Source organism: Syngnathus scovelli, chromosome 18, assembly GCF_024217435.2.
Source record: "Syngnathus scovelli strain Florida chromosome 18, RoL_Ssco_1.2, whole genome shotgun sequence".
In the NCBI taxonomy this organism is placed as follows: Eukaryota; Metazoa; Chordata; class Actinopteri; order Syngnathiformes; family Syngnathidae; genus Syngnathus; species Syngnathus scovelli.
Window position 1 is genome coordinate 8117545 of NC_090864.1, and position 26339 is coordinate 8143883.

Sequence of the window (26339 nt, forward strand, 5' to 3'; positions counted from 1 at the left end):
AGAAAAGACACAGCAATTTCACATAATTACTTTTGAAGCATTTTGTCATGTCTGGAATGTGTACTATGTGAATACAAACCAAACCAGTTTCATTTTTCACAATTTATTTGGACGATACAAAGCTAACACCAAGTCTGAAAGCACTCTAGATGAAATAACTAAACTTTGAAGAGTTTGTTTTAAAAGTTACAGCACTGATTTTATCAGGTTAGAAGACACCATTGTCATTCAAACTGTGTATTTCAGCTACTAATCAATATATTATTAAGCCATGTCAACCTCTCTGTCAATACAGCATGATTAATGCTACTTTGCCAGTTAAAAGAAAAAAAAAGACAGCCGAATGACTGAATTATGTTTTTCCTGCTGGCGCCGTTTTAACCCAAATAATTTGCTCTTCGGTAGTTTTTGTTATACCGTAATTTCCGGACTATAAGCCGCGACTTTTTTCCAAAATTTTTAACCCTGCGGCTTATAGTCAGGTGCGGCTTATATAAGATTTTTTTCGTGATTTTTGTGATCACTTTTATACACTCGTAAAAAGGCTGTGGACCACCGTTGTGCGGTATCTTGAAGAAAAAACAACAACAAAAATACTATTTTGAAACACTTCTATGGCTGCTGCTTATTCTGGCTGTGTTGTGACTATTATGAGTTTTAAAAGGCTTTCTGTGTACTGTCTTTCTTTGTAAAAAACTCATGTGCACGTGCGGCTTATAGTCCGGTGCGACTTATGTAAGAAAAAAACTAAAATATCCCCGAATTTTAGCTGGTGCGACTTATAGTCCGGTGCGGCTTATAGTCCGGAAATTACGGTACTTCATCACAAAGGCTGCAGAAGTAACTTTGGCTAAATTTAAATGTTACGACCAGTTCAAGGTATTGTCTACCTTCTGCCTGAAGTTAAGCTGTGATGGATTCCAGCTTCCCCACTATTCCGAACAAGATAAGCGTTATAGGGAGTGGAAAGATGGATGGAGTGCTTGTCTTTCACTTGGATGTTTCAGGCTGCCAGTAAAGAGGGGGTCACTTTTCATTTTATTGCTGCTGATGCCCTGGTTCTGTCGAAAATGCCAATATGTTTGACACTCACAAATCGCCCAGTGTTGATTCAGAGGATGAATTGAAAGGAGATGTTTTTTTTGGGGTGTTACGGTATAAACTCGCGTGCATAGATGATAGATAGCAGCCGTGATAAATGACTGACTCTTACATACTGGAGCTATTTGTTGATTAATTAATTAGGTAATGCATGCGGTCTGCGGATGAGATGCCAAACATTATCACCTTGACCTCGCCTCGGCACGAGCGCAAAATCGTCCATCAGACCCAAGTTGTTTTTAAAAGAGTCAAAAAAGATCCATTTCCAAAAAGGAGTCCGTTTTAGATAGCTGATGTTTGGCAAAAATGGAATACTAAACATTTATGCACGGGGGTTCTCCCAGTCCATGAATACTTGCCCAGCCCCAAATTCAACAATTTTCTTTTTTCATTTCAGTTTTAAAACGGTAAAATAGCTTCACTGCCGACAAGCGAATTGCCGTGAGTTATGATGTCGATGTCGTCCGATTGTAGAGCTTTCTATATTGGGTTTGTGCTTCTCCGCTATATACGAGGACAACATTTTTTTTATTTCCCCATTCCTCATCATTTTGAGCCTCCAGGCCTCCTGCCGTTTACTCTCTCAGCACCAAGCTTGGCTGACCTGAGGAATTTACGATCATCGGCTCAGCTTATTCCCACTTCACTGTAAAGCTGTCGTGGATTTACCACCACTCGTGTGTAACTGTTGTGATTAAAATGTAAAAGTTTGCAACGTTGCAGTACAAGTCACATCCGTCCCCGTTTTCCCGTTAGTTTCTTCCAACTGTCACTGCTCTTATTGTTTGTCAATTCTCTGGAAGGTGACAGAATGCCATTTTTATCTTTTGAAAATATTTTTGGGATTGCCTGGACTTCAGACGTTCACTTTTTAATGGCATGGTGAATTTTGATTGTATTCACATGAATGAGACCAACAAATAGTGGAGACTGTGTTCTCATCTGTCTCCCCCTGGTACACACTGAACCTGAAGAGTATGACAGTTTGACACTTTAATTTCCTTTCCGAGCAGTTTAACCTGATTTTTTTTTTTTTCTGGATAAAGGAGGTGACGTGCGACTCTGAAATATCAGAGAAATGTGGCTGGCTGACTTTCTTTTTTTTTTTTTTTTTACGCTTAGGTTTGGAAAGCACCGTAGTAACGAACATCCAGGAGTGGAAAGGAGGGCCTCCAGTAAATCCAAAGCTGAAGATGTGCAAGTATCTGAGGAGGAGACTCAACGGATGAGGCTTGAACAAGAGAGGTCAGAAAATATCTCCAACTAAAAGAAATAATGAATGCCAAAATATACAGATTAACAATAACGTGATTGTTTTATTCATTACTTCTGTATTATTGTTGCCTGTGCGAGACGAGCTCACCTAATGCTCATCCCCCAGTAGATTTGGCATGCTTATTATTTCAGCAAAATCAGTGTGGCTTTACATTTGTCTCCCGCTGCAGCTCGCCGGTGCTGTTAATCACTCGTGAACTTACTGGCCCTTCATATTCAGTCATTTTAGCTTTGTGTTAGTCGACATTGGGCAGGGAGGGGAGGGGCAGGGGCGGGGGTGGATTTTGCAGGGTTAGCCTCATCTCTTGTGGATGAGCCCTGTTGAATTCTCTAGCAGGGGGGGGAACAATATTAATGCAGGCGGAATGAAAAGACAGCTTGCTGCCTCATTGTTCTCCATCGACTAAATGAACTCGCCGATCAAACAGCCGCTGGTAATAACAGCTAATTGAATAGAAACAATAGGGCTTCATATCACTCTCTCTTTTCGGCAAATGAAGAGAAGGGTGGAAGGCTGTCAAATGCGGCAAACTGCTCGACACGCACATGCACAACCTTCACAATGGCTCTCTTCTCTGCTGAATGAAACATCTGGAGGCCTTGGTTAGAAAGACCTAGGAGTTTTCTCTCTGGTATTTGGCTCAGACATGCAGCAAAGGTCCTTCCCGCCATCATTGCAAGCCCCTTCTGGCTGAGGTCCCAACACATTTTCCTCAGTGTGCCCTGGAGACTGGTCGGCCCCGGAGAAGAAGCCAAGGCTATCTCCTTTGAGCACCTCCCAAAACGACTGTCATGCTAAGCGGCAAAATCAACACAGACACATCGAGCGCACGAGATAAGTGCAATTCCCACCCCTAAAACGGACACACACTATTTAAATCCTGACTGCTGTCACCATTTCTTTGTCTTGCACCGCCTTCTCATTCTCCCTCCGTTCTGCATGCGTGAGCTCCAGTCCCGGTTCCCTGTGCACCAGGCACACCCAATTCTTCCATTCTTTTGTACCTGCCCCCAAATCCTATCACCCAGCCAAGCCCGGATTGTCCTACGCTTAGTGGAAAGCGAATCCTGAGGGAAATCACAGAGGCTAATAATAATCCCAGCTGCCATCATGCCGGGTCCAGATTGAAAGAATTCAGGTTCAGCTTGGCCCAGAAATTTGCTATAGACTATATTTTCATATATATAAAAAAAATATATATATAGATATATTTAGACTATATTTTTTTTTTTTTACTGCGTGTGATTCCAGATCGCACTTCCTGGGGTCAATGCGACCCCGGGTAGACTTGCAGCTCTAATTCAGATTTATCGTCAGTGATTAAATTGAGTTGACACTTTGGAAATGAACTTCGGTGTGTTCCAAAGAGCAGTCAACCAGGCGAGTGAGTCCCAATGATTGTGACTTCATATGCTTGCTAAGATGAAGAATTATGATTCAGGGGTAACGGAATGGATTCCAACCTCTGATTGATTAATTCAACGCGAGGTGTCCCCCAAGGCTTGTATTGTATTTTCCCAACCACGTTTAAATGAATGGTGGTGAAATCATCTAAAATGTTTGCAATTTGTTTAACTTGATGAAAGCTGACCATCAGTAGCATTTTGTTTTTCTGCATTTCTGGCACACTTGCAAGTGGAGATTATTAACTCTTTGGAGTCTCATCAAGGCAGGACTTCCGCCTGTGGGGGTTTAGCCCGATCTATATCTGCTCGCTCCAGTGCAGGCAGCCGTCACTCCGGCTTCTTTTATGCTAGTGGACACGCTTATCTGATTGGTTCCTATTAACGAGATTGTGGAGACAACACGCTTTCTGATTGGACGAGCAATCCTTTTCTGTCATCCGCTTCCCTGTTAAGGCCTTGGAGGTGGAGGGGTGGAAAGAAAGAAAGAGCATGTGTGGTGTTGTTGGAGCCTCTATCAGGTTCTGACTTATCTCTGCACATGTTAGCCCTGAATCTATTTTTCCGGGCAAAGTGGGGCCACGTAAACGACAAGTTGACAATGCTCCCTCTTCATTTTCTGCCTGAAGAGAGCTACATTCTCTGTCTTTCTCTGTGGTAGCAGATTATGATGTCCATTCTCTCTTATCAGCTTGGCTCCGCTTGGCTTCTAATCAGTGGCCAGCACTTCACTGTGCCTCTCCTCGTCCCTTGTTCCCCGCAGACCACCAAAGAGCAAGCTTTTTTTTTTGTCTTCCATGTTCTCCAGCAGTGGCACCTTTCTTTTAATTTGTCTTCTGGGCAAAAATAACCTGACCAGCAGGTAATCTTTTTTTGCAATCCTTTATCAAACAAACCAATAGTTAGCAAAACAGCACCTCTCACCTGTGGCGAAGATTAAAAAAGCAATTTGCTTAAAGGCACACGATTGCCTTGTGCATTTGGGAAATCCCTATCGCACAAAAAATCAGTGCGCATACTGGCCCCGGTGTTATTATTCTCGTAATTTCTCACGCCACATCATTATTTTTGTATCCCATTTGAGTCGAAGTTCCATAAGTTCAAAGGAAGCGTGAACTGTCTGATGGGAAAGTGTGATTACCATTGTAATTATTTTTGTGATTACAATTATAATGATTTTGATACCTAAGGCAAGTTAATACGATTATCTCCCCTGTAAATGAACACCCTGAAACCTGAACAATTATCTCTTATGATTGCATTATGCTATTATGGGCCAAGTGTCAACAGAAAAAGATGGTCTATCTGGGAGTTTGTAATTCTGCACAGACAGCTGCAAGGAGTCATTTGCTGCACTTTGATTGAATTCAGATATACATACCCGCCCTCCATCTGCTCTTCACAACAATAGAACGTGTTTTGATGAGGGTGCAGTGAAAAGAAAAATCTATTCAGTGCGGATGAGAAAGTCAGAGAGCAACAGCCTTCTGTTTTTTTTTTTTTTCATCCACTGCGGTAACAATGCATACTGAAAAGGCAGTCTTTCAAACTTCTAAGAGTGTTGACTTGAAAATAAATAAAGTACCGAGGGAGTAGGTCATCCTCTGTCCCCTGTCTGACTCCTATCGGGTTGATTAAACATTGACAAAAGTGTTTTTGGCTCAAGTAACATTGACAATGGAAAGACTTTGTGAACTGACACGGTTCTACACTTTTTTTTTCTCAAGTGTCCTAGAGTGTGATTAATAGTTTATTGTGGTACAAGTCAAGTACTTACTTATCCAAAGCGTTAAGATTTGGCTTTCTCGTTACACAATTACACTGCACGTATATATCACAATTGTTTTGGCACTCTCTTCTTGCCAATAAAAACTAAAAAGGTTTTTATGTGTGTTTGAAAAAAATCCGCTGCGATAATATTGACAGTAAATGAAAATAAAATGGTATATATGCCATGTTTATTAGTTCATATTAAAGAAATAGAAATACATACCCTGCAGGAAGGTCTCTGTGCTGTGCGACATCGGGCCAGGCAAGGGCCATTATCTCATTACAAATGTCAACATTGTCATTTTTATGAATCTGGTTAGCTCATAAAACGCCAGAGGGTTGGGGATTGAATCCCAGCAGACTTCCGTGAACCTCTGCTAACACTATTTTCGAGTCCTTCCTAGCAGAGATCAGACATCGCTTCAGCCAGATGGCAGGTGGAAGGGATTTGGGGAACAGTTTTTTTTTTTTTTCTGAGCTACGAGACTTATGTTCTGTCCCTGACCTGGTGGCACGACGATGCTGTTAATGACTTCCATATTTGTGGTCATGCAAAAAACAAAAGGACAGGCACGTCAATGCACGACCGATGACTACATATCATGCAACTTCACATCAGGCCTCCATCAAAAAAAAATCTCTAGATAATGCTGAGCAAATGGGATTTGGGATGGCTGGAAATAAATAAGGATGTCTATGAATCGGACGTGGGAATTGGGTTAATCCGTCGCTGAAAAATGGTGATTGTTTGAAATATGATTACTGTTATTAAAATAAAGACACGGAGGACCGAGAAAGGCTGGAGGGGATTCAAGGGCTGTTTGAAACGTGTCAATCATCTACGAGCAGGCGTGGGGGGAGGCGGGGCGGTGGATGTCAGAGGTCGTTTGTGACCTAAGGTAGTAGGGATGTGTTACGCCTGTGGGAGATAGCATGCTTGTTGTGCGACCCCACGACAAGGATGCAACATCTGGAACGGGTGAGCTGCTGTTAAATTCCCTCTAGCTCTCCTCATTGTCCTCACAACAATAAAAAATAAAAATCTAATAATTACTTTGTTAATCCTAGAATACAGGCCAAGATGCGCGAGCTCAGGGAGAAGCAGGCAAAAGAGCGTGAATATGCTGAAATTCAAGATATCATCAGCCCCTCCGCGTTGAGCTCGGACGAAGAGCACACCTACGCCGGCATCGGGTCTTGGGACTCGTCGGCGGACAGCAGCAGCATTGATCCTTACGGCAGTCAACACCAGTACCATCTTCCTTTGAGCCCCCAGAACCCTCCTTCTTCTGCCAGTCTTCCAAACAACAACCCACCTCTAGAGGCGCTCTACGCTCAGGTCAACAAGCCCCGCAATGGACGCCCTGCATCTTCAGACGGGTAAGTCACAAAGTGATTATGGAGCTTGAAATGACTCTTTATTTATGTCCACCTCATCAATGACATCTAAGCTGTGTTGTGTTTGCTCATTTTACTTCTCACAGAAAACAAATACTCAATACTTGACAACTATCAGATTACTCTTAGTGTTTAAGAAATTGCAAGTCAATGTACTTTCAGCCCAACGTTGAGAAAAAAGTGCCATCTAGAGGAATCAAAAAATATAACAACTGGTTCACGAAGCATATTTGAAGCTTCATTTTCCAATCATTGGCTTCTAGGACGTTGGATTGTACAATTGTACTCACCTGATGTGCCTAATGAGTGTACACATCACCTATATAAGTATATGCTAAGAACATATCCAAGAGCAGTTTATTTGACTCAAGATCAACTTAGTTGCTCTTAGTTAGTTCGGTGAGTTGGGTGAGTGTGCATGTGTGTCACCAGGAGATAACGGCTCCACAGTATATGTATTTAATAATGTTGTTCAAGGATCATCCTCCATCCGTTCGCCATCTATTTCCCCCTTCCTACATCCTGTAGAAAGTCAATTACAGCAGAAATGACACGATTATCTGGCCAAACTGATAACTAGTTCAATCCATGTCCCAGTTCAGGTAGATAGGCAGTCTGTCTGTAACCTCAGGACAGAATCACTATCTTACAGCTATCTATCGGAAATATCTTTTTCCCCTAAAGCCAGTTTTTACACTGCAACAAAAATTCTGACAGCGATGGATATGATTCTATTAAATATCAATTTAAGCTCCAGCGATGCAGTATTTTCTCCAAAACAGTCCGAGGCTTTCCTCAGGAAAACATTTGGTTCTTTCCCTGAGAGGAGTCTAATTGTGTTTAGCGTCTTCCGATTACATTTATTATTATTAATTCCCTCTGACCATCTGGCTAATGTTTTTCTTTCCTTTTTCACCCTCTTTTACAAATATTTTGGAATTGAAATCCAAATACATTACACTCGTTATTACATCGTCTCTGACAGTAATTGGTTTATTAAAGAAAATAATTCAGAAAGAACTTGCCTTGTAGGGTATGGGGCTCCTGCTCTCCTATTTTTGTAGTTTTGTGTGACGTTTAATTTCCATGGGTTTATTGGGGGATCAGAAACTCAGCCATGCATGGCACAATGTAGAATTGTATTTGTAAAAGACCCAATTAGAGATCACATGTTATCTTTTTGTCTATGCTGTATTTATGTCTTCTTGTTTGACTTTCTGTCAGGAAGTTAGATGATGGATGGAGGCCGCCGAGATGGTTGAGTTTGTCAAAGTTGTTTATGAATTATTTAGAGACAGTAAGATGACCTTCATTGGCTCGTGAATTGTCATTGCAGCTTCATTTAAGGCGGTGGATTTTCTCTTTGGTCCATTTAACTAATTAGAGACACTTACCAGACCCATGGTTGACGAGATTAGGTCCACATGGCTCCAATTACCCGTTACTGTTTATTGTTGTTTTGCAAGTCGCTGCTCTTTAGTGTCTTACAAATGTACATTGCTTTAATGTCATTATAAAAGCATTCATCCATGATTCAGTTTCTAAGCTGCCCACTTGTTTAACCTCTTTAGATCATAAGACGACGCCGCGGCGGGATAAATAACTCGATATACACGTTTTTGTCTAATAGACCTTTGGTAATGGTGCACTGATGGGAAGGTCACCATGACTGTAAAGATGGAATGAGTCAGACCTCGTCATATAAACTCTTAGCGATAGCAAGACCGCGGGATCATGCTCAGTCTGCTCGATTAGGTTTTACTGTTGCTGACAATTTATTTGCAACCCCTCTGTTATTAAAGCTGACAAGACCGGCCATGTTTGGACAATTAGATGGTGTAATAAAAGCGAGAGCCCAATAAAAGTTCATTCTTAGTGTCAAGTTTTATCTCAATTTTATGTGGTTATCAAATTTCATTCTAAAAGTCACAGCATGATGATGTTTTTAAGTTTTGCTACACCTTGTTTATGAAAACGGGGTCATTCGAGCAAAATGGAATGACCTCGTTTCTAGACAGGCATCTGAGTTAACTCCTCCATCTGCCAAGGGACCCCGGGGTTTGGGTAACTGGTACCGGATGGTGCATTTGAGCACGACGGCCTGACAGGTGCCAGCCTCCGAGGGATTTGTGAGAGGCGGGCGTGAAACAAAGCATCACCTTTTGAAAGTGTTATTTGATTGACTGCTGCTCCCATTACCCATCAGGATTCGAACACGACTCCGAGAGAGAGCGTTGCAGTGGTGGAAGGAAGCAGTGGGGTAAAGCAAGCAGGAGGGAAAAAAAAAAAAAAAGGAGCCGATCGAGCTCAGCAGTGCAAAGCTTTTGAAGTTCTGTGAAACTCAGACGCTCCGGAGAGCCGAGCAGGCAGGAGGATGAGAGCGCGAGAACCTAAAGATCGACACTTAAATAACACTTTTTTTTTCCAAGAGCCTCTCTAAAGTCGAAACCTTCACTTACATGGCCTTGAAATTTGATCACGAGGTTGCTAATGCGTTTTCCGAAGAGGATAAAAGAACAGATTTTCCATTTTTGAAGGACAGATAAAGTATGGATATCACTTCTGGAAGATAGTTTGAGTTTTGGAGGATTTGTTCCCAACTGAAAAAAATAAAAACTCATGTATGTATTTTTCCCGGCATGTGTAAACATTACGTGTCCAAAGTAAAAAATAGAAGACAAGTTACATCTGTCTTATGCTAGCTAGCAGCCCGGAGGTCCCCATCTGGTCTAACCGGACCACAAATGCCGCTAAATTATATCCGTGATGTTCTGCCTCAATCAGTTGCTTGCTGAGCCATTATGAAGTCAACAATTTTGTTTTCTCACTCATCCTTAGTTAGTTAATTAAGTCTGCAATCAGCAAGCCCATCTCGGTGATTTTTATTGTTAGTAATTTATTATTTCGCAATCAAAAGAAGATTAACAGTCCTTTTTGACGGCAACATCTGTAGCTTTGATTAAATTCTACCTCTCAATAATTTATCAGTAAACAAATTAATCTTTTACGACCCATGCCTCTGTGTGTGACTTAAATAACAGCTCATAAGTTACTAATAACTTCATGTTGCTCCCCAAGGGAGTAAACATGAGTAGCATATTGAAGTACTTTTCCTTAATGAGACATGCACTATATTTGAATAGTCGTAAAACTAACCCTTTTTTAAGTTCTCACAAATATTTGCGTGTTTTTTTTTAACTTTTTGGTTTGTTGGGATATACGATCTCGGTTTCAGTTTATTTTTCTCATTTGTGGTCATGTGATCAACAACAGATGACTGAATTGGTATTTGGCAGTGAATAATATTTCACTCATTTGCTGTTTGTTTCCCTGACTGTGCACCTTATATGCCTGAAAATACGGTCTCTGTCCTCTGATGATAGCAAAGGAGGCGCTAATGTAGCAAATGTACATCAAACTTATCACATGGTTTTCGACACAGATAGCAACGTGTATCTCCAAGGCAAAGCAAGTGAATTATTTTCATGCTCTGTTCTCATTTTTCCTCCCACCCTACTCTCCCGCTTCAGAGAGAAGCCCCTGTGGGATAGATGTGATGAGATGGAGCACGCAGAAAGCAATTTATCCTCCGTTTGTACCATTACGTTCATTTAAGAAAGCAAACAGCCTGCAAGCAGACCAACAAAGCGGGTTGGGGGAGTAGGGTGGGGTAGGGGGGGGGGGGGGGGGACTATATAGACCCACCTCTCCTTCAACTCCACATCAAGTGGATCAAGCTGATTAAGCTTGCATGTACAGTATGTGTTTTATCAATACTTCAAATGAAAAGCCTGGAAGACATGCAAGTAATACCTAATGCATTTTCACAAGATGATGAAAGAGAGGGAGAAGGGTGTTTGGCTGTGAGCATGGGTTCTTCTACGCAGAAATATGCAAAACCGAGATGGGAAAAGCTTGAAACGAACCCTACGGCTATTGAAACCTGCTTTGCTGATCAACTTCTGGTAATCAGCTCCTGCAAACGGTTAGATAACCCAACAGACGTTGCTATTCTGGAGGCTAGCAAGGTTTGGCACCTTGACTTCTTCTCTCTTTGAGACAGGTTATCAAAATAGACATAAAAAAGAATGTAGTTTTATTTTTGGACTCTAGGGATTATGCCTGACAAATATGATTTGCATTCAGTGATCTTCCAAACCATTGTCAGTCAAAATCAAAGTAGTCCATTAGGAGTCACTAACATTATGTACTTTGCCTGCTTGTTGACTTTGAGGTTACATTCGGCTTTTCACATGATGGATAACCCAATTTTATAAACTAATAACAGGTCGGCTCGGCTAGCGTAGAATCGTGGCTTTCATCTTGCAAACAGGCCATCCCTTACAGCTCTTGCCAGAAAGAGATCAGGTGAGGAAATTGATGGAGATGCGACACATGACTCCCACGCCATTTTTCGTACCTTTTTCTCATTTCTATCTTTAGTTATGCTCAGTGGGAACACACACACACGCAGCTGCTGTACTGTAACGCATGACCCGAGTGTGTCACACATGACATTTTTTTTTAAATATGTGCTCTGATGTTTTAGGTCAACCGAGACAATGCGAGTTAATGCTTTCAAGGAGTTTTATCGTGGGAGTCATGGATGTTGCCAGTAAAATGCTTTTCAATATATCGCTAGCCTGTTTATCAGTCTGTAATATTTCTGTTGTGTCTCAGGAGCATGACGAGGAAGTTTAATTATATTGAAGTCAACTCATAAGTTAACTGACCTTTCTCAATGGGTGAGTGACCTTTAAAATTATTTACAATTAATGCTAATTGCTAATTCTTCAACGATAATAGATCCCCGATGATTTACAGTGTTGTCCAAAAGTCATTAGCATCCAGTGGTCCCTGATTCCGTATTGTGTCCCAAACATAATTTTCTGAACCGTATCTCTGGGGTGCAACTGTATTATGAAGTTCAAAGTTCATTCTAATTAATAGCTCAGCTAGTGTGTACTGGGGATGTAATTGAATTTCCCTCACCCACCGATTTGGTGGATCTGTATTTTTTTATGGAGATATTATAGAGGGGTGATTTTTTATTTTTTATTCGCAAACAACACAAGTTGGAGTGTTTGCATATTTTGTTAGGGTTAAAGTTCACAGATGGAACCACTGAATTTCGATGACATTAATACCTTCGGGGAAAATCTAAACAAGTCAAAAGGTTGGTCGGCATTGATCGTGGTCTTGTTCTCAGAATTTGAAAAGATCATCAAAAATACTTTTGTGAGATTAAAGAGGCTTGTGTCAATTAACAGCGACACAAAACATTTTATGTTAAAATGACCATGTTATTAAATGTTGACATTAAGTTTTTGACATGTCACCAGAAAATAAACAAGATCATACAAAAGGCTCCTCTATTTGTTTGCATTTTATAAAAGCCCTTTACAGGGCATTGATTTTGCTAAAGTGTCCTTCATGCAGAATTTCACAAGTGGTCTTCTTTGTTCGGTCACCTGAGCTAAACCTGTTTGTGCTCCCCGTGAGACCTAATAAAACCTCGTTGAGGCCAGCAGACATAGACAGAGTGCCTGTAAAAATGCTCTTAGCCGGTCACAACCCAGTAATGACAACACACAGACTTATTTGTCAGTTGTAATGGGACCATGATGTCATCACTGATCATCCTGGAGCCATAGGTCTTGAAATCTGGCTTGGTCTCAAAGAGGCGGGGTTGTATTCAAGGAAACCGAGTATTTTGGTTACTGCATATTTTTGTTTCAAAACTGCAGGACATCCTAAGGAGTGTGCTTGTTAACCCTACCAAGAGGGGACCTCCCATGTGACTGGCTATTCTTTTTTTTCCCGTGATGGTCTGTAAATGTCATAGTGAGAAATGACACCCTAGAACCACTTGTCTTTACCGCAGTGATTAAATATAAAGTATAATCCTCATCCTGCAGTTATATGTCGGTCATTAAAGGCTCACTGTAAGGCCAACCTGTCTTTACGGTGGATAATGCTCATGTTTTAGCGATACTTGGTGACGTCAATTAAACTCTAGATTACTTTTACGACTTTATGAAGCAAATTGTTGCTGATCCATTTTGCGGCTGTGGGGGGGGTAACTCGGTTATGAACCTTTAATTTCCTCGGTAGTTCATCTTTAATATTTTTATGTCATAATATAGTCTGCAACAGGCATTTTTTTTAAATTATACATGCTTTTAACAAAGAAGTTGATGGTGGAAGATAAAGCATTGGATCATCAAAACAAAGACAAGCAGTGAGGATGATTTATGATATGGTCAAGAGAGTGAAAGGCGGATACACTCGAGTGTACTATTGAATGGCTTTAGACTATAAAATCCCACTGGCTGCATTTTCCCTAATAGTGTCTTGGACTATATCTGTCTGTCTTTATTTGAATGGATGTGAATGGAGGACGCAAAGGGGCTGGTGTGCTTTTGTGTGTGTGTGCAGGCTTGTCACAAGAAAGACACACCCAGTAATACACGTGGAGCCTCCAAAGCTGATTAGTCAGACTTGTGATTTCCAATTTCAAACCCCTGACACAAATCCCACACTTAATATTCATGCAGACGTCGTTGGGCCCCTTACAGTCTTGTGTTGCCGCAGGGTTGGTCGTGTTGGAGCCACATGATCAACTAAGTTAAGAGGATGACATGTAATAATTCTTTATTTTTACTGATGGATGCTCTATTGGTTATGTCGTTGTTGGTTTTGAGGGTTGCCATTCTTTTTCCACACTGTACTTTATAAGCGGGATTACAGCCTTATCTCACAGGATTTTATTTTCGAGAGCGAGCGTAAGGGCCAGTTCACTGTTAGTGTGACGCTTTGTCTGTGTCCGCTAACCTTGTAATCATGTCGCTATGTTGTGGAGTCATCACAGCCCTGCAAGCGAAGAGAACAATGGGTGGATTGGTCAGGGAAAGATAGTGTTGAGAAAGTGAGACGCAAAAGATGAATGGGCAATAAAGAGCAGTCGAGGTAGAGGAAGAAATATCAACGGAATGTCCTCGCTATCATATCAGTGCAGTTGAAGTTACCTTTCACCTTTTGGAAATCCCAAAATGATTTGTCTTTTTCATGAGCTCATGGCATTTTCACAATGATACCACCCAAAAAAAATAAATCGAGTGTGATATGCACAAGAAGAACAACACGGCAAGCTGAGACGATCATGAGGACGAGGAAAATCCCAAAGGAAGAACACACGGCAAGTCAGCTAGACCTCCACCTCCCAGCGTCTGAGAAGAATTGCGATGAAAAACACTTCACTCCTTTGCCTTCCTGTTTAGTCCGCAGCTGTACAACTCCCATGCCATCATTCATCCCTGCCTCGGTGGAGCTGTGTGAGGTGTTTCCAGCCTCCGCCAACGCTCCATAACTCAAGGCTTCCTCTCCAAAGAGACGCTCCTCAAACAGCACCTTTTCCCCCATGCACTCTCATCACTCCCATCAGTCTATCTTTAAAACAACCAGCGAAGACATAAGAATCAACAGCCTGCGACCATCAACGGAACTCCGCCATAGCCGCTTGCCTCATCCCCAAAGGGCCTAAGGGGGAAATGTGGCAGGCATGTGGCTGATCTTGCTCCTCTGGGAGACTTTAGGAAAAATTGCAGCTATAGAGTCGAGAGGGGCTATAATTCACCAGGCTGACTCCATGATGCTGTGACATGGTTATTAGCTATATAAACTAGAGCTGTCACCGAGCCATTATTGCTCACGTTCGCGTGGAACCATCTTTTTATTTACTCGTTTTCGTCCGAGTCAACTGTTGGTTATATCATTGAAGTAGACATTACCTCTTACCTAGAAATGAAGCATAAACTCTAGGCCGTATCACATAAAGTCAAATTGTACGGTCTAAATCAGTGCTTTCCATTTTTTGACACGCCCCTAGGAAGAATAAAATATTTCAGCCCAACTCTCCTCCATGGCTATAAATAGTATTTTCCCTGAAATATATACGAGGGTGACTCAGTGCTTATTGTCTTTGATAGTTACAATCATAAAGCGAAATTCAGTTTATATGAGCCCACTCATGCATCAGTGCCAATATTGAATTACCCCGCCAGACTATTTTGCACTTTAAACCTTCGGTCCGTCACTTAATTACCTTTCCCGGGTCTGATACTCCTTTTCATCTTCACCTCATCTTCTCTGTCTCACGCCATCTCACTTCCTCCTTCCTACGCTTTTTAGCACCCTCTTTGACATGCACGTACACACTTGCATGTGGGCGCCCTGAGGAGTTGCTGTCAATCACCCATCAGGCGCCCAGGTCAATTTGCCAGGCTGCCAAATGTGTTGTATCAGTGTGCTCCTCTGTGTCAAGAGCTCTCATTATAGGCCAAAGGCTAAACCAAGGAAGAGAATGAGTCTCTCGTCCATTATTTCCAGTCCTCCATGACCTCTTAACCTCTGCTTTCTTTGACTAAATATCACCTTCCCAACCCCCATACCTGGCCGTGGTACTTTGAACCCATCCAAACTGGCATGGCCTCTCTTTCCCTTCTGGCTTCGGGCAATTTGCTCTGGGACTGCATGTGGAGCATTTTTTTTTTTTTTTTTTGTGTGACGATAAGATAATTAATAGTGCTGGAAATGTTGCAGCTTTTGCTCCGGAAGAAAAACTGTGACAGGTCTAATGATCATTTTTGTGAGATTTTCATCTTTAGTCGAAATAATTTTTCTGATATATGCATGGCTACAATTCATGTTATATTCGGCAAGCTACCCTAGCGGGAAAAAAAAATCACTTCACCACCGATCACTAATGCACAAATTAATTTACCAGCGTGGCAGCATCTGCTTGATGAATCGCTCGTAATTAGCCCGGAGGTGTAACTGAGGTGTCCTTGCTTATCTACCTTCTCGTTTGCCAAACCGGCTGATTCAAGTTGGATTACTTTTTTGCACACTACACAATTAAACACCTTTATACTGGTCTGATAAAACTCCAGGCCATTTATTCATTTTTACCGCCATCCCAGCACATACCGATGTCAAGCTAGGAGGAGAACAAAACAGGAAGTGTGGAAGGAGAGACTCAAAGACAAGAGAGCATTCTCAAAATGATTAGTGTGCATCCTAATCCTTCCTCCCTAACCTCGTGTTGAGAGAGGAGATAACCTGGTAGACAAGAGCAACTACCAGGCCTCGCCATGTTAGACCTGTAAGTGTCCTTTAAGTGTGGTCAGGTTGAGTGACTGCTGCTGGCTTGGAAGAAAGGGTCGAGCAGTAAGAGGGATAACAAGAGCCAGTAAGAGGATGTGAGGGGACTTTGTCTTTGTTTTTGCAGTGGCTAAACAGGGATTAGTGCTTTGCTGACATATTCTGTCAGTTGCCACACTGTGAAGTCTGCTCAAAGGCCAAATGAAAGTGACTCAAGTGAAAATGACCATCCCCGGATGGAGTGACTCACGGACTGATCCAGGCCTGGGAGTCTCGGTTGATCCCCATAGCTCCAGAACACACTTCGTTTTTGATTGATAGAAAGTCTGTCAATGTGTTTTAACTGTTGAATTACTTTTGGCGGTTTGTTTTCATGCTTGACGAAAAGTAGAAAGAACATCTCGGTGAAAATGTCTGAAGTGAAAAAGCGCAAAGAGAAAGAAACCGGTAGTGACAACAAGATCACAGGCATTTTCATTCTCACAAGAAGCCTGTGATTTATCTCTCTTGGAGTGGAAGGAAGGTGATGTGGCGATAAAATCCCAACCGAGCAAGAAAAGACGTGACATCACCTTGAATGCTCCTTTCCCGACGGACATTTTAGAGGTTGTTTGTTTTACTTGTTCATTAGAAATACACTTTGGTCCATGCCCCGGGAAGACAGACGAGTTTATTGTGATAAAGCGTTCTTTTTGCACTCCTGCCTGCCACCATGAGGTGCCAAACATCTCTTTTTGATGAAAGCACACTTTGTTTGGGAGTGGGTGGAGAAGCCAGAGATTGGGGTGGCCTTATTTTCAAAGTGCTACCTCCTTTTACCTAATGTTATTAAACCTGAGCAAGCAGAAACACAATTAGAAGTCGTGACCCTCCAAAATAAAATCACCAAATTACACATGATTCTTTTTTCTTCCATTTAGAAGCCATGAATATTCTGTTCCAGAAAATTATCTGGACGGAGGCGGTCAGGGTACCTAAAAAAAAAGCAACTGGGAGATACAAACCTGTCGATCTGAACTACGAGGCAAAAATGGCTACCACGACCACACCATGCTGGAAATAACATCCATGAATATTTATTGACTTTGCTCACTTCTATGAGAATAGCATTAGTCAATGTGTTTGTGTAGCAAAAAGTAACTTCTTTACTCCATGGCATCTATATATGAAGAAAGAAGTTCTGCTAGCCTGGCGCTCCGGAACGTCTGGCTTGGTTTGATCTCAAGTGACAAGTGAGGGCTTTGCAGACAGGGGGAAGAATAGCAAGCTTGGCGTACGAATAAGGTGGCTTTGATAGTTGAAATTAATGAGGCTGGATATGTTTGGCACCGCTCATTATGCCTACATATAGACCACAAACCCTGAGGGCCCCAACTCTGCTTTCTCCTCTTTGTGTCATGATCTCTCCGTTCCTGATTTTGAGCCTCCTCTCGTACTTTTTTGCCCTCTTTCTTTTTTCCTACTTCCTGCTCTCTCTCCCCCGCACCAACTTAAACACCCTTCCCGTCTTTCAAATGCTGCGTCTGCGATGTGCAAGCGCGAGATAATATAATCGCCCGTGTGCACGGTGAGAACAATAAGTGTCATGTCGGGCTGACAAAAAGCAGATACTTCTTCAAAGGCACCTTAACATTCCACTTCTGCCCCAAATTAATCTGGCTAAAGGAAGAAGCAGGGGTGGAGCTCTTCAAGTGTTTCCTCTCGCTGCTGTTTTATTTTGGATATAAGTGTGTTTTATGAGTAAAAATCAGTTCATCAAGTAAAAATAACCAATTCCAAAGTACATACTATAAACATGTTGTCTATGATTGTGCGCCTGTTAAGGGGTTGATGGCCTCGAGGTTGGCTCCTGAGATAAGGCGGACATCTGTTAGACCGTCTTTATCTCTGGCAGAGCTCCCGACACACAGTAGTGGTAAGAAGCCCCATCTAATCAGAACAGGCCCGGTCTTGTTTAGCACAGCTGCCAGTTCAGGGAGCCTTCCACCCCGGGTTCTGCCCCCGAGAAGTAGTCGTACACAAGGCTGCAAGACAACTCAATTCCCCAGCTTCCACCGAGCACAATAAAAGGTCCATTAAGGTTCGGAATGATGATTTTTTTTTTACCTACTTAGTGTCTTACCTTCTCGGCCCGCAATCAAGCTGCCGCTACCGTTTTGGCCTAAGCATCCTTGTGCGGCAGCTCTATAGCCCTTTTGCTGTTTGCTATGTTTCCCCAATCTATTTCTCTCAGTGCTGACCGTGTCAACTCCAGCCTACTTTCACGTCACACATAATACCCGTCGAGCTCCTTGACACAAATTGGCTGATATTGACTGCAAGGAGTCTCACAGTGTATCAAGATTGATTTCGTTTTTCTTCCTTGTTTTTCTATCAGACGTTTTTTTGGCTCGGGTTTTAATGCACGTGTGTGTGTGTGCGTGTTTTCAGGGTAACAAGCAGCGACACTAGCCTTCAGTGCTGTATAAAAATAGTCCTTTGGAGGTTTAATGGATCTTGGTAGGCCTTGTCGCTGTGTGTCTTGGTGGGTTTGCCCCTGTAGAACATTTGAGCAGGGGGTTTATTCAGCTGTGGATGTCTTGAATAGTTTCAGTTGCTTTCAAAAAGTCGATTTGTCTCGAATAAAATGCCCTTTTCATACGACATCATATAGAGAAGGTTAAAGTTAGGATTCCCAACAACTAAATAAAACACTCGGCAGCCATTTTAATTGTTTTATATTCCTCACCAATTATTCCTCAACCTTCACGCAGGCTTCATTTTCATTTTAATGACTGTCTGGAAAAAAACATTAGCACCTGGAGATAGCATCTTTCCCTTGCTTTGATTTTTAAGTTAACGGTTGTTAGTGTTCCTCTCATCTCTGTAATGAAAATGTTTTTCAAGTGAAGCCGCTCTTGTTAGAAAGATGTTAATTTATATTTCAGAAGGGCAAATCGGGAATGAAATGTCATAAACCAGATCACTGTTAGAGATAATTTCCGAAACTTAATTATTGGCTGGACTAAGACTTCTTTCAGTTCATATTAGATCCCAGAAAAGGATGATAACCAGATCAACCAGGAGAATGACTCCCACCTGCTGCACATCTTCTCCAAACAAGCTGACATATGGCTTTTTCCAAAACATGAGCTGCCAAGTCGTATTTCCTTCATTGCAAAAGTCAAAAGTCACACAGCAAACCCCCTCTAATGGCTTAATTAACGCAATTTTCTCGTTTCTTTTCCAAAATCCTTTCCGTGTCACTTCTCACAGAGGGGGACTTTTGACTGGCCCCAATCCTATCACCATCTTCAAGACTCAACATGTGTCACTTTCACTGCTGTGTTGTTTCCACAACCTCTTTAGATGAATGTCAACTCAAAGGAGTGCGTATGTCAGGAGAAATTATGGAATCATGTGATCCTTTGGAGAAAAGCCAGAAGTTGTCCGCATTTTTTTTCCTTGTGGCTTTCTCCGCAATAACCTTGTAGAATTGATGTGGCTTGCCGAAATCAGGACGTTCACAAGCATAACCATGAAGAAATACATGGTGGTTACGTTTGACTGCTCATAATCATTTGAGCAAAAATCGAAAAATTATTATAAAATATTCCCACGGAAACCGTAGCAGAGCATGTTTGCTTCGATGTACTTAAGTACAAGCTGTCGCGTTTACCTCCTCCATGACGTTTCTATGGGAACGCTCGTCTTGTTTTTCTAACAAGGTATTTTTGTCCGCTGTGTGAAATGTTCTCAGCATATTGCGACATGTTTGGAGAGTCAAAGGGAAAAGAAACATTATGTCCCCAGGATTAGAGCGAGATGTTGTGTGATCATGGTTTTAGCAATTAATACTTCAAATCATAACATATTACAACGATATTGGTGAAAGCGTGGATATAAATGTGTGTCGCTACGCCAAACATTTTCCACTTGTTCGCACACGCAAGTCTAATACGCCGTGACATCAAAGTGCCCAAATGTGTATTCTCACACACATTAAGAAGTTGGCTCATGTTCTTTCCCAGTCCAGAGTGGCTTCATAGCTGTTATTTAATGGTCATTTTGTTGTCAGCTATAACATCTTCGCCCATGACGTTACCCAGGGGTAAGATAGCACACTTTTGGCTCCACAAAACCAAGGACAATCCTTGAATTGCCGCTACAATTTGAGCTATCAAATCATGATGGTCAGGGTAAGATTGCTTTTCCTTTTTTCGTTGGTTTATATTACTTGGGCCTGTATACTTGGATTTATCTCTTTAGAGAGCCCACTTATACACCTTTGTCCTCCTTTTTTTTTTTTTTTTTTTTTTTTTTTTTTAACAATCTTAACCGGGTATTGAAATGGAGCTGTAAGTTTTTCAGTACCATGAGGTCATTTTTATTTCCCCTCTGTAAATTAAATTGAATTAAATTTATTTATTTATTTATTTATTTATTTATTTATTTATTTATTTATTATTATTTATTATTATTTATTCTAATTATTATTATTTATTTATTCTCTTGTCCTTGTTGCTAATGATCGTCTTTGACATAAAAATGGCCACCGTGCCTTTTTTACCACATTCTGCTTCCATTGATTCCCCCTGCCTATTTTCTCACCGTAATGGATGGCCCTCCCTCTCCGCTGTTATTACAAATAATTGCGAATCAATATGCACTTAAGGCCCCGCATCGGAATAATATTTTAACACATAATTTATTTTCATCGATGTTGAGTAGTCCCGCCCTTTTACAGGAGTCAGCAGTGACCACAACGCTTGCCATCCCAGTCGATCAATTGATGCAATGAGCTAAATATTGTAACCTGATTTTTTGGGGTTAAAATTGCATTTTTTTCCATTTGCATTTATTCCATAATATCCACATGGTCGCTGACGTAGCTGAGGTCAAAGGTTAAATCAGTCCATGTTCCGTATCCCCTCTCAACCCGGTCTAATGTCAAAGCAAGATCACTTATAGATTTGAAAGGATATCCGTTGCAAGATGCCCAAGGCAATGTGGGTCAAAGGTCACCTGTGTACATGTGTTTTGTCAGCACTATTTGTCAATGGCAATTTTCATCAATTAGAGATCAGCTCACTCTCAGGGGTGCACCATATATTTTTTTTTGCAGATTTACATTCCGATTGCGAGCACAGATTGATTGACACAATCATATATGGTGTTCTTCCAAAGTAAATCTGTCCAACCTGGCTTTTAAGGATCTTTGTGAACTAGAACAGATCATGTTGGTCCCCTTCCAAATAATTGTCCGCATTGGAATTGTTTGAGATCACGTGAAGATTTATGGGGAAACACTCTGTGTGTTTAGTCACCCTGATTGATTTATCTAATTTATTCAAAAGTGTGTCTCGATTCATATTGTGGATAAAATCAAAATATATTTAGGTCGAATGGAGAAATGTTGGCAAGGTTATGAGCTGTAACAGATTTATCTCATGACTTGTGTCTCTCTAATGTTTTATAGTTTGCTGGAAGCTAGTTCATGTTTCACAGATTCAAATGTGAACAATCATTTTTAGTTTTCGCCGGCTTTAAATCTTACGAAGGAAGCCTGTCGTGACCGGAAAATCCATTTGCACCGCCGGCTCCTTGTCCGCATGCTGTTACCTGAACAACGCTGAGCTAATGAACTCCGCAGAGTGGCAGGGTGGCACTTCCCTTATCTGTCTCTTTTTATTTCTACCTTTTTTATTCACACCATTTGCATGATGCACCTTCCAGCAGCGGCTTTGTTCCTCCACGAAAGGGGGGCAGATTGCTCGGACCTAATCCTCAACCCCACTCTAATCAAACCCGCCGCTCCCTGCTTTGCATTTGAACATTGGCTATGTGATGGAGGAAAGAAAGGCCAGATAGAGGCATTTAAATATAAGTGCCGGCAGGCTAATCTCTTCAAATCCAACCACTTTGCTTCATGGCGTGTTGTTTTCTCAAAGTCATTCTTTTCCCATACTGCTCAAACTTAAATTGATTTTTTTCAAAAAGTGACAGTTAACTTTAAATCTCAGCACCACAATTGCTTCAGTTAGAGGCTGGAGATATGTTTTCTTGACAAAATGGAGGACAGGACAGACTTTTTTTCCGTACTTTTTCTCCAATCGTGACTTTTAAATCATCATATTTATCTCACTGTTACCATAACAAGATCCAAAGACGATAAGTGGGATTATTTCTTTGGGCGTAGATATGATGCGACAACACACACTTTTTTTTCCATTCTATGCTTCTTGAGCCCCGAAGCAATGCGACACAATAAAAATACAGTTTTCCAAAATGATCAGAGCACCCCAAAGCTCGTGTGACATTAAGTCTGGATAAAAATCTTTGGGGTGGAATCAGCTACATTCCCAGCAGTCTCAGCATTACACCATTGGGAGGAAAAGCAATAAAAGTACAGAGATAAGATGATCTGATGAGGGAGACATTTCTGGCACAAATGATGCTGCTGTATTTTATTTTTTTACAACTTTTTGTGTGACTGCTTTGTTATAAGGCTGCAGAGGCTGATTTTACACCATTTAATATTTATATGCATCTAAAGAATTGTTTAGTAAATGTTTTTCCGACATTTTTCGGCATTAAGGAAATAAATATAACACAACAATGTAGAGCCTCTTGCAGTGATGTCATTTTGACAGCATGAGACTAACTGCTTAGTGGTCTGCTTTTGTGTTGGACCTCCCTTCACAGTATACGCCCCGAGTAATTCAGTAGACCCCCCACCCCACCCTCACCCTGGAGACAGAGTTGGCCCGGGTAATTGGGATAATAATTATTGCTGCATTTACTGCCAGCTGGGTGCCTGAGAAGGTCAGGGAACGGCGTGAGGACAGCCTTATCTCCATGTTCTTGCTGGCTTCCATATGACAAGTGACAATAGGAGCAAGCTTTGGCCGTGAACAGAGCAGCATGGCACGGGCCCACCTTCCGTAGACAAAACACAACAAGCACACTGCGAGCATCAAAAGTGCCACATTGGCTTACTGGCAGAGTGAATGGATGCACTGCAGCTCGTCAGAGTGCTCTGGCAATAAAAGCCAAATGGAGATGGAAGGGAGAAAGGAACAAAAGCGGTGGAGCAAATGGAAAACTGCTATTGAAATTAAAGGGGGGGGGGTAATCATGAAAAAGAGCCCCTTTCCACACTTAGAAGTTAAAATCATGAACTTGTTGCCTTTAAATCCTTGTGCAGTCTGAATGACATCAATAACAAAGGCATTTCTAATTTATGAAGAAGACTTTGACCTCACTATTCAATTTCTACTTTTATGCCTGGCTGAATGAAAAGATAGCAGTGAGAAGTTGAAAGTTTCTTTTCCAGCCATTCCGTCGCTCTCATTCAACTGCCCCCTTCCGACCTCACCCCTGGGTTACCATGGCAGCGAACCCTGATGTCTAAAGTTTAAAGTGTATCTTGTGACAACTCTATTTTATTCCATTAACTTGGAGCGCTTTCAGCGGGCCATGTCTCAGGAAAAGAATGCAACGGTTTCCGCTTGCGTCTTTTTATGCACAGGCGTGAGAACAAGCTTCTGGGAAAGAAAAAAAAAACAGTGAGAGTCTCTCGCATGTATCTCGCCATCCTAACTTAAAAGATCTCTGGTAGTATCAATCTTTTTTTATGACAACACGTTAGCAAAACTCCAAATGTGAATCAGCTACTTTCTCCCTCTGCTTGCACTTTTTACATGTAGCTTAATTAGATTAAAAGGAAACTTGGCAACATTCATAGTGATGTTTCTTACAGTTTCAAGTCTCCATCCAGCCTGATAATAATCAAAGCTGGGCCACCAAGACGATAGATAACATGGGTGACAGGCATTGCGATAAAAACCTTATATTGACATACAGCTCACCATCTCGTCTTAATGGAACGTTCCCAAATTGTTCTCACAAAGTTGGCAGCAAAATGCTACAGCTAAAAACCTGTCCACGAGTACGAGGGACTCCGGCTGTCATGACGGTAATGATGACCACATTTTTTTTGTTCCTCTGCGGGCCTTTTCATCCAAGGAGATGAGCACGGGTCCATACTTCATTATAGAAGAATTTCCTCTTGAAAGGGCAAAGATATAGCATGTGGCAAGGTCTCATTACGACCATCACTTGCACATAATCTTTGCCCACTTACATCCAAGACAAAAGAAGCTTACTTGTCTGGTCCGGGCCCGTTTCACGTTGGTATTCAAATCCGAGTCAGGAAATGAATCATAAATTGCCTGTAAAGAAATTGCCATCTCAAGCCATTAGCGTTTGACTTTGCAAAGACCGCCATTACTGATATAACCAATGGAGAGGGTTTGACTGGGTGAAGAAATTGCCAATTTATGTTCCACAAGCTTGAAAAGCTCCCTTTTATGAAATGTTGTAATGGCTTAGAGAAAATGCTGATTTATGCAAAGGAAAATAGAACCTGCCATGGATAAAATGACCAGATTTGACTTGGGAACACTAAAGTGAAGAAAAACATCAAAAGGGTAGGCCACACACATTCAAGCAAAAATCATGTCCACATATTTAAGCTCTTTAAAAAACATTAATCGGTTATATCGACCGTTTTTGTTGGATGTTAAAAAATATTTGCTGACATTTGGTCATGTGATGTTGTATTGTTATTATAGGTTATGTAAAAAGCGCTTTGTTACAGTTGTTGTGAAAGTGCAATTTTAAAATAATTTGTATTGTATGCACCGAAATTAATCTGTCATCTGTTTTTTTTTTTTTTTTTTTCATCTCTCTCCAGCACAAAATGTCAAGCCGGTTTTTATCCTACCAAATTTAAGGTGGCTTTACTACTCGGCATGGGTGTCATACCACATTTCGGGGAATTAACACTGTGTGAACGTCCTCCAATTGGCAACTCCTATTTACTGCTACCAGCTGTGTTTTCTTCTCTTAACACATCTACTTTCTTTCTTTTCTGCCCTCCTCACATTAATCTTTCCGAGATCACAGAGTATGGCATGAGTTAAGATTTGTCATATTGTGCAAACAGGCCTTGGAAGCTTGATGAAGCTGTTCTTCGAGAATATTTCAGTTTTAATGGGACTGTGATGGATGATGTCATCATAGAGCTGTTTCTATTTGTTTTTTTGGGGGTTTTAGAGATCTTTTGTCATCAATGCTCCTCATCTCATTTCAATTAAAGAGCATACTCAACCCCTGGTGCCACCTAACAAGGCTTGAAAGATTGTCACAGACATTACAAGGCACATTATAGTGTCTGGCTGAGTGCTTTGCTGTGTCTCATTTAAAATGGGACACCTTATTGGGTTTTTGCCCGCATGGTCTTGCCAAAGAGGAACCATGCCATGAAATGAACTGGAGCTTTTTTTTTTTTTTTTTTTTTTTACGGGGACAGCGAGCTGAAGCTAATTACCCAGCAGCTCATGTGACACCAGTTTCAAATGTGATGGGAAAATACGTAGAAGAAACAAAAGATGGAAAATCATCTGACCACACACACACACACTGGTCAGTTGCGTAACATTAAAATATCGATCAAGACGTGCAGCGATATTGATTGACGCTGCTCCTTATTAGCATTTTGGTCACAAGGGAAGTGATGACCAGCAGTCTTGATCATTTAAATCCTTTTTGTGTGTGTTTGCTAGAATTTGTTGCACAAACAGGAAGGTATTAAAGTTTGAACCGATGTCCCAGAGGTTTCTGATTGATTGATGCCTCATAGAAGATGATGAATGCATATTTACCTCGAAAGCGCTACGATTCCGGGACCCTCTGCGGCCTCAGCAGTTGGGCTTCATTAAAGCAGAGCGCCACCATGGCCATAGATCATCGCAGTGACAGGGCAACATTATGTCTGGTGGGGTTGATAATGATGTCATGAATGTGAGGGTCAAGGGTTGAAGGGCCATTAACATATGTTAAACTCCTCGATACTGACGGGAGATAGCGTAATGGAGGTATTTATATACCTGGTGACATTGTGAGCTGTTAAGAATGCAGAAAAGTACAGACGGGATGATTTTGAAAGTCACAATCGTCATAAATTAGAATGAGAAGGACGATGATGATGGATGGGAGTGAAACCGCTTCAAGCGACCGTCGGAAAGTCTTTTGAAGTTCCATTTATTCAATTGCCCTCTTCCTGTTTTACTCTCCCCATCTGTCAGCATCTGCCAACCTCTTGAACCTTCCATTGATTATTACACAACATTGGTAGGCTATTTTGAAAATGATGCCGCCAGCCCATATTTCCCCCCCCCCCCCCC

General features: G+C 41.5%; 1 protein-coding gene across 3 annotated transcripts in view; it reads left to right on the forward strand.

Annotated features, from left to right (window-relative positions):
* Window positions 1-26339, forward strand: part of LOC125985892 (partitioning defective 3 homolog) — a 125460-nt gene that overhangs the window by 88537 nt on the left and 10584 nt on the right. For 2 of the 3 annotated variants that reach the window (XM_049749130.2, XM_049749131.2), the window contains exons 20-21: window positions 2224-2346; window positions 6619-6930. In XM_049749130.2, coding sequence (XP_049605087.1) covers window positions 2224-2346; window positions 6619-6930 — 435 coding nt within the window. Of the gene's footprint in view, window positions 1-2223; window positions 2347-3021; window positions 6533-6618; window positions 6931-26339 lie in introns of those variants that run through there. The other variant, XM_049749132.2, reaches the window with a different exon arrangement.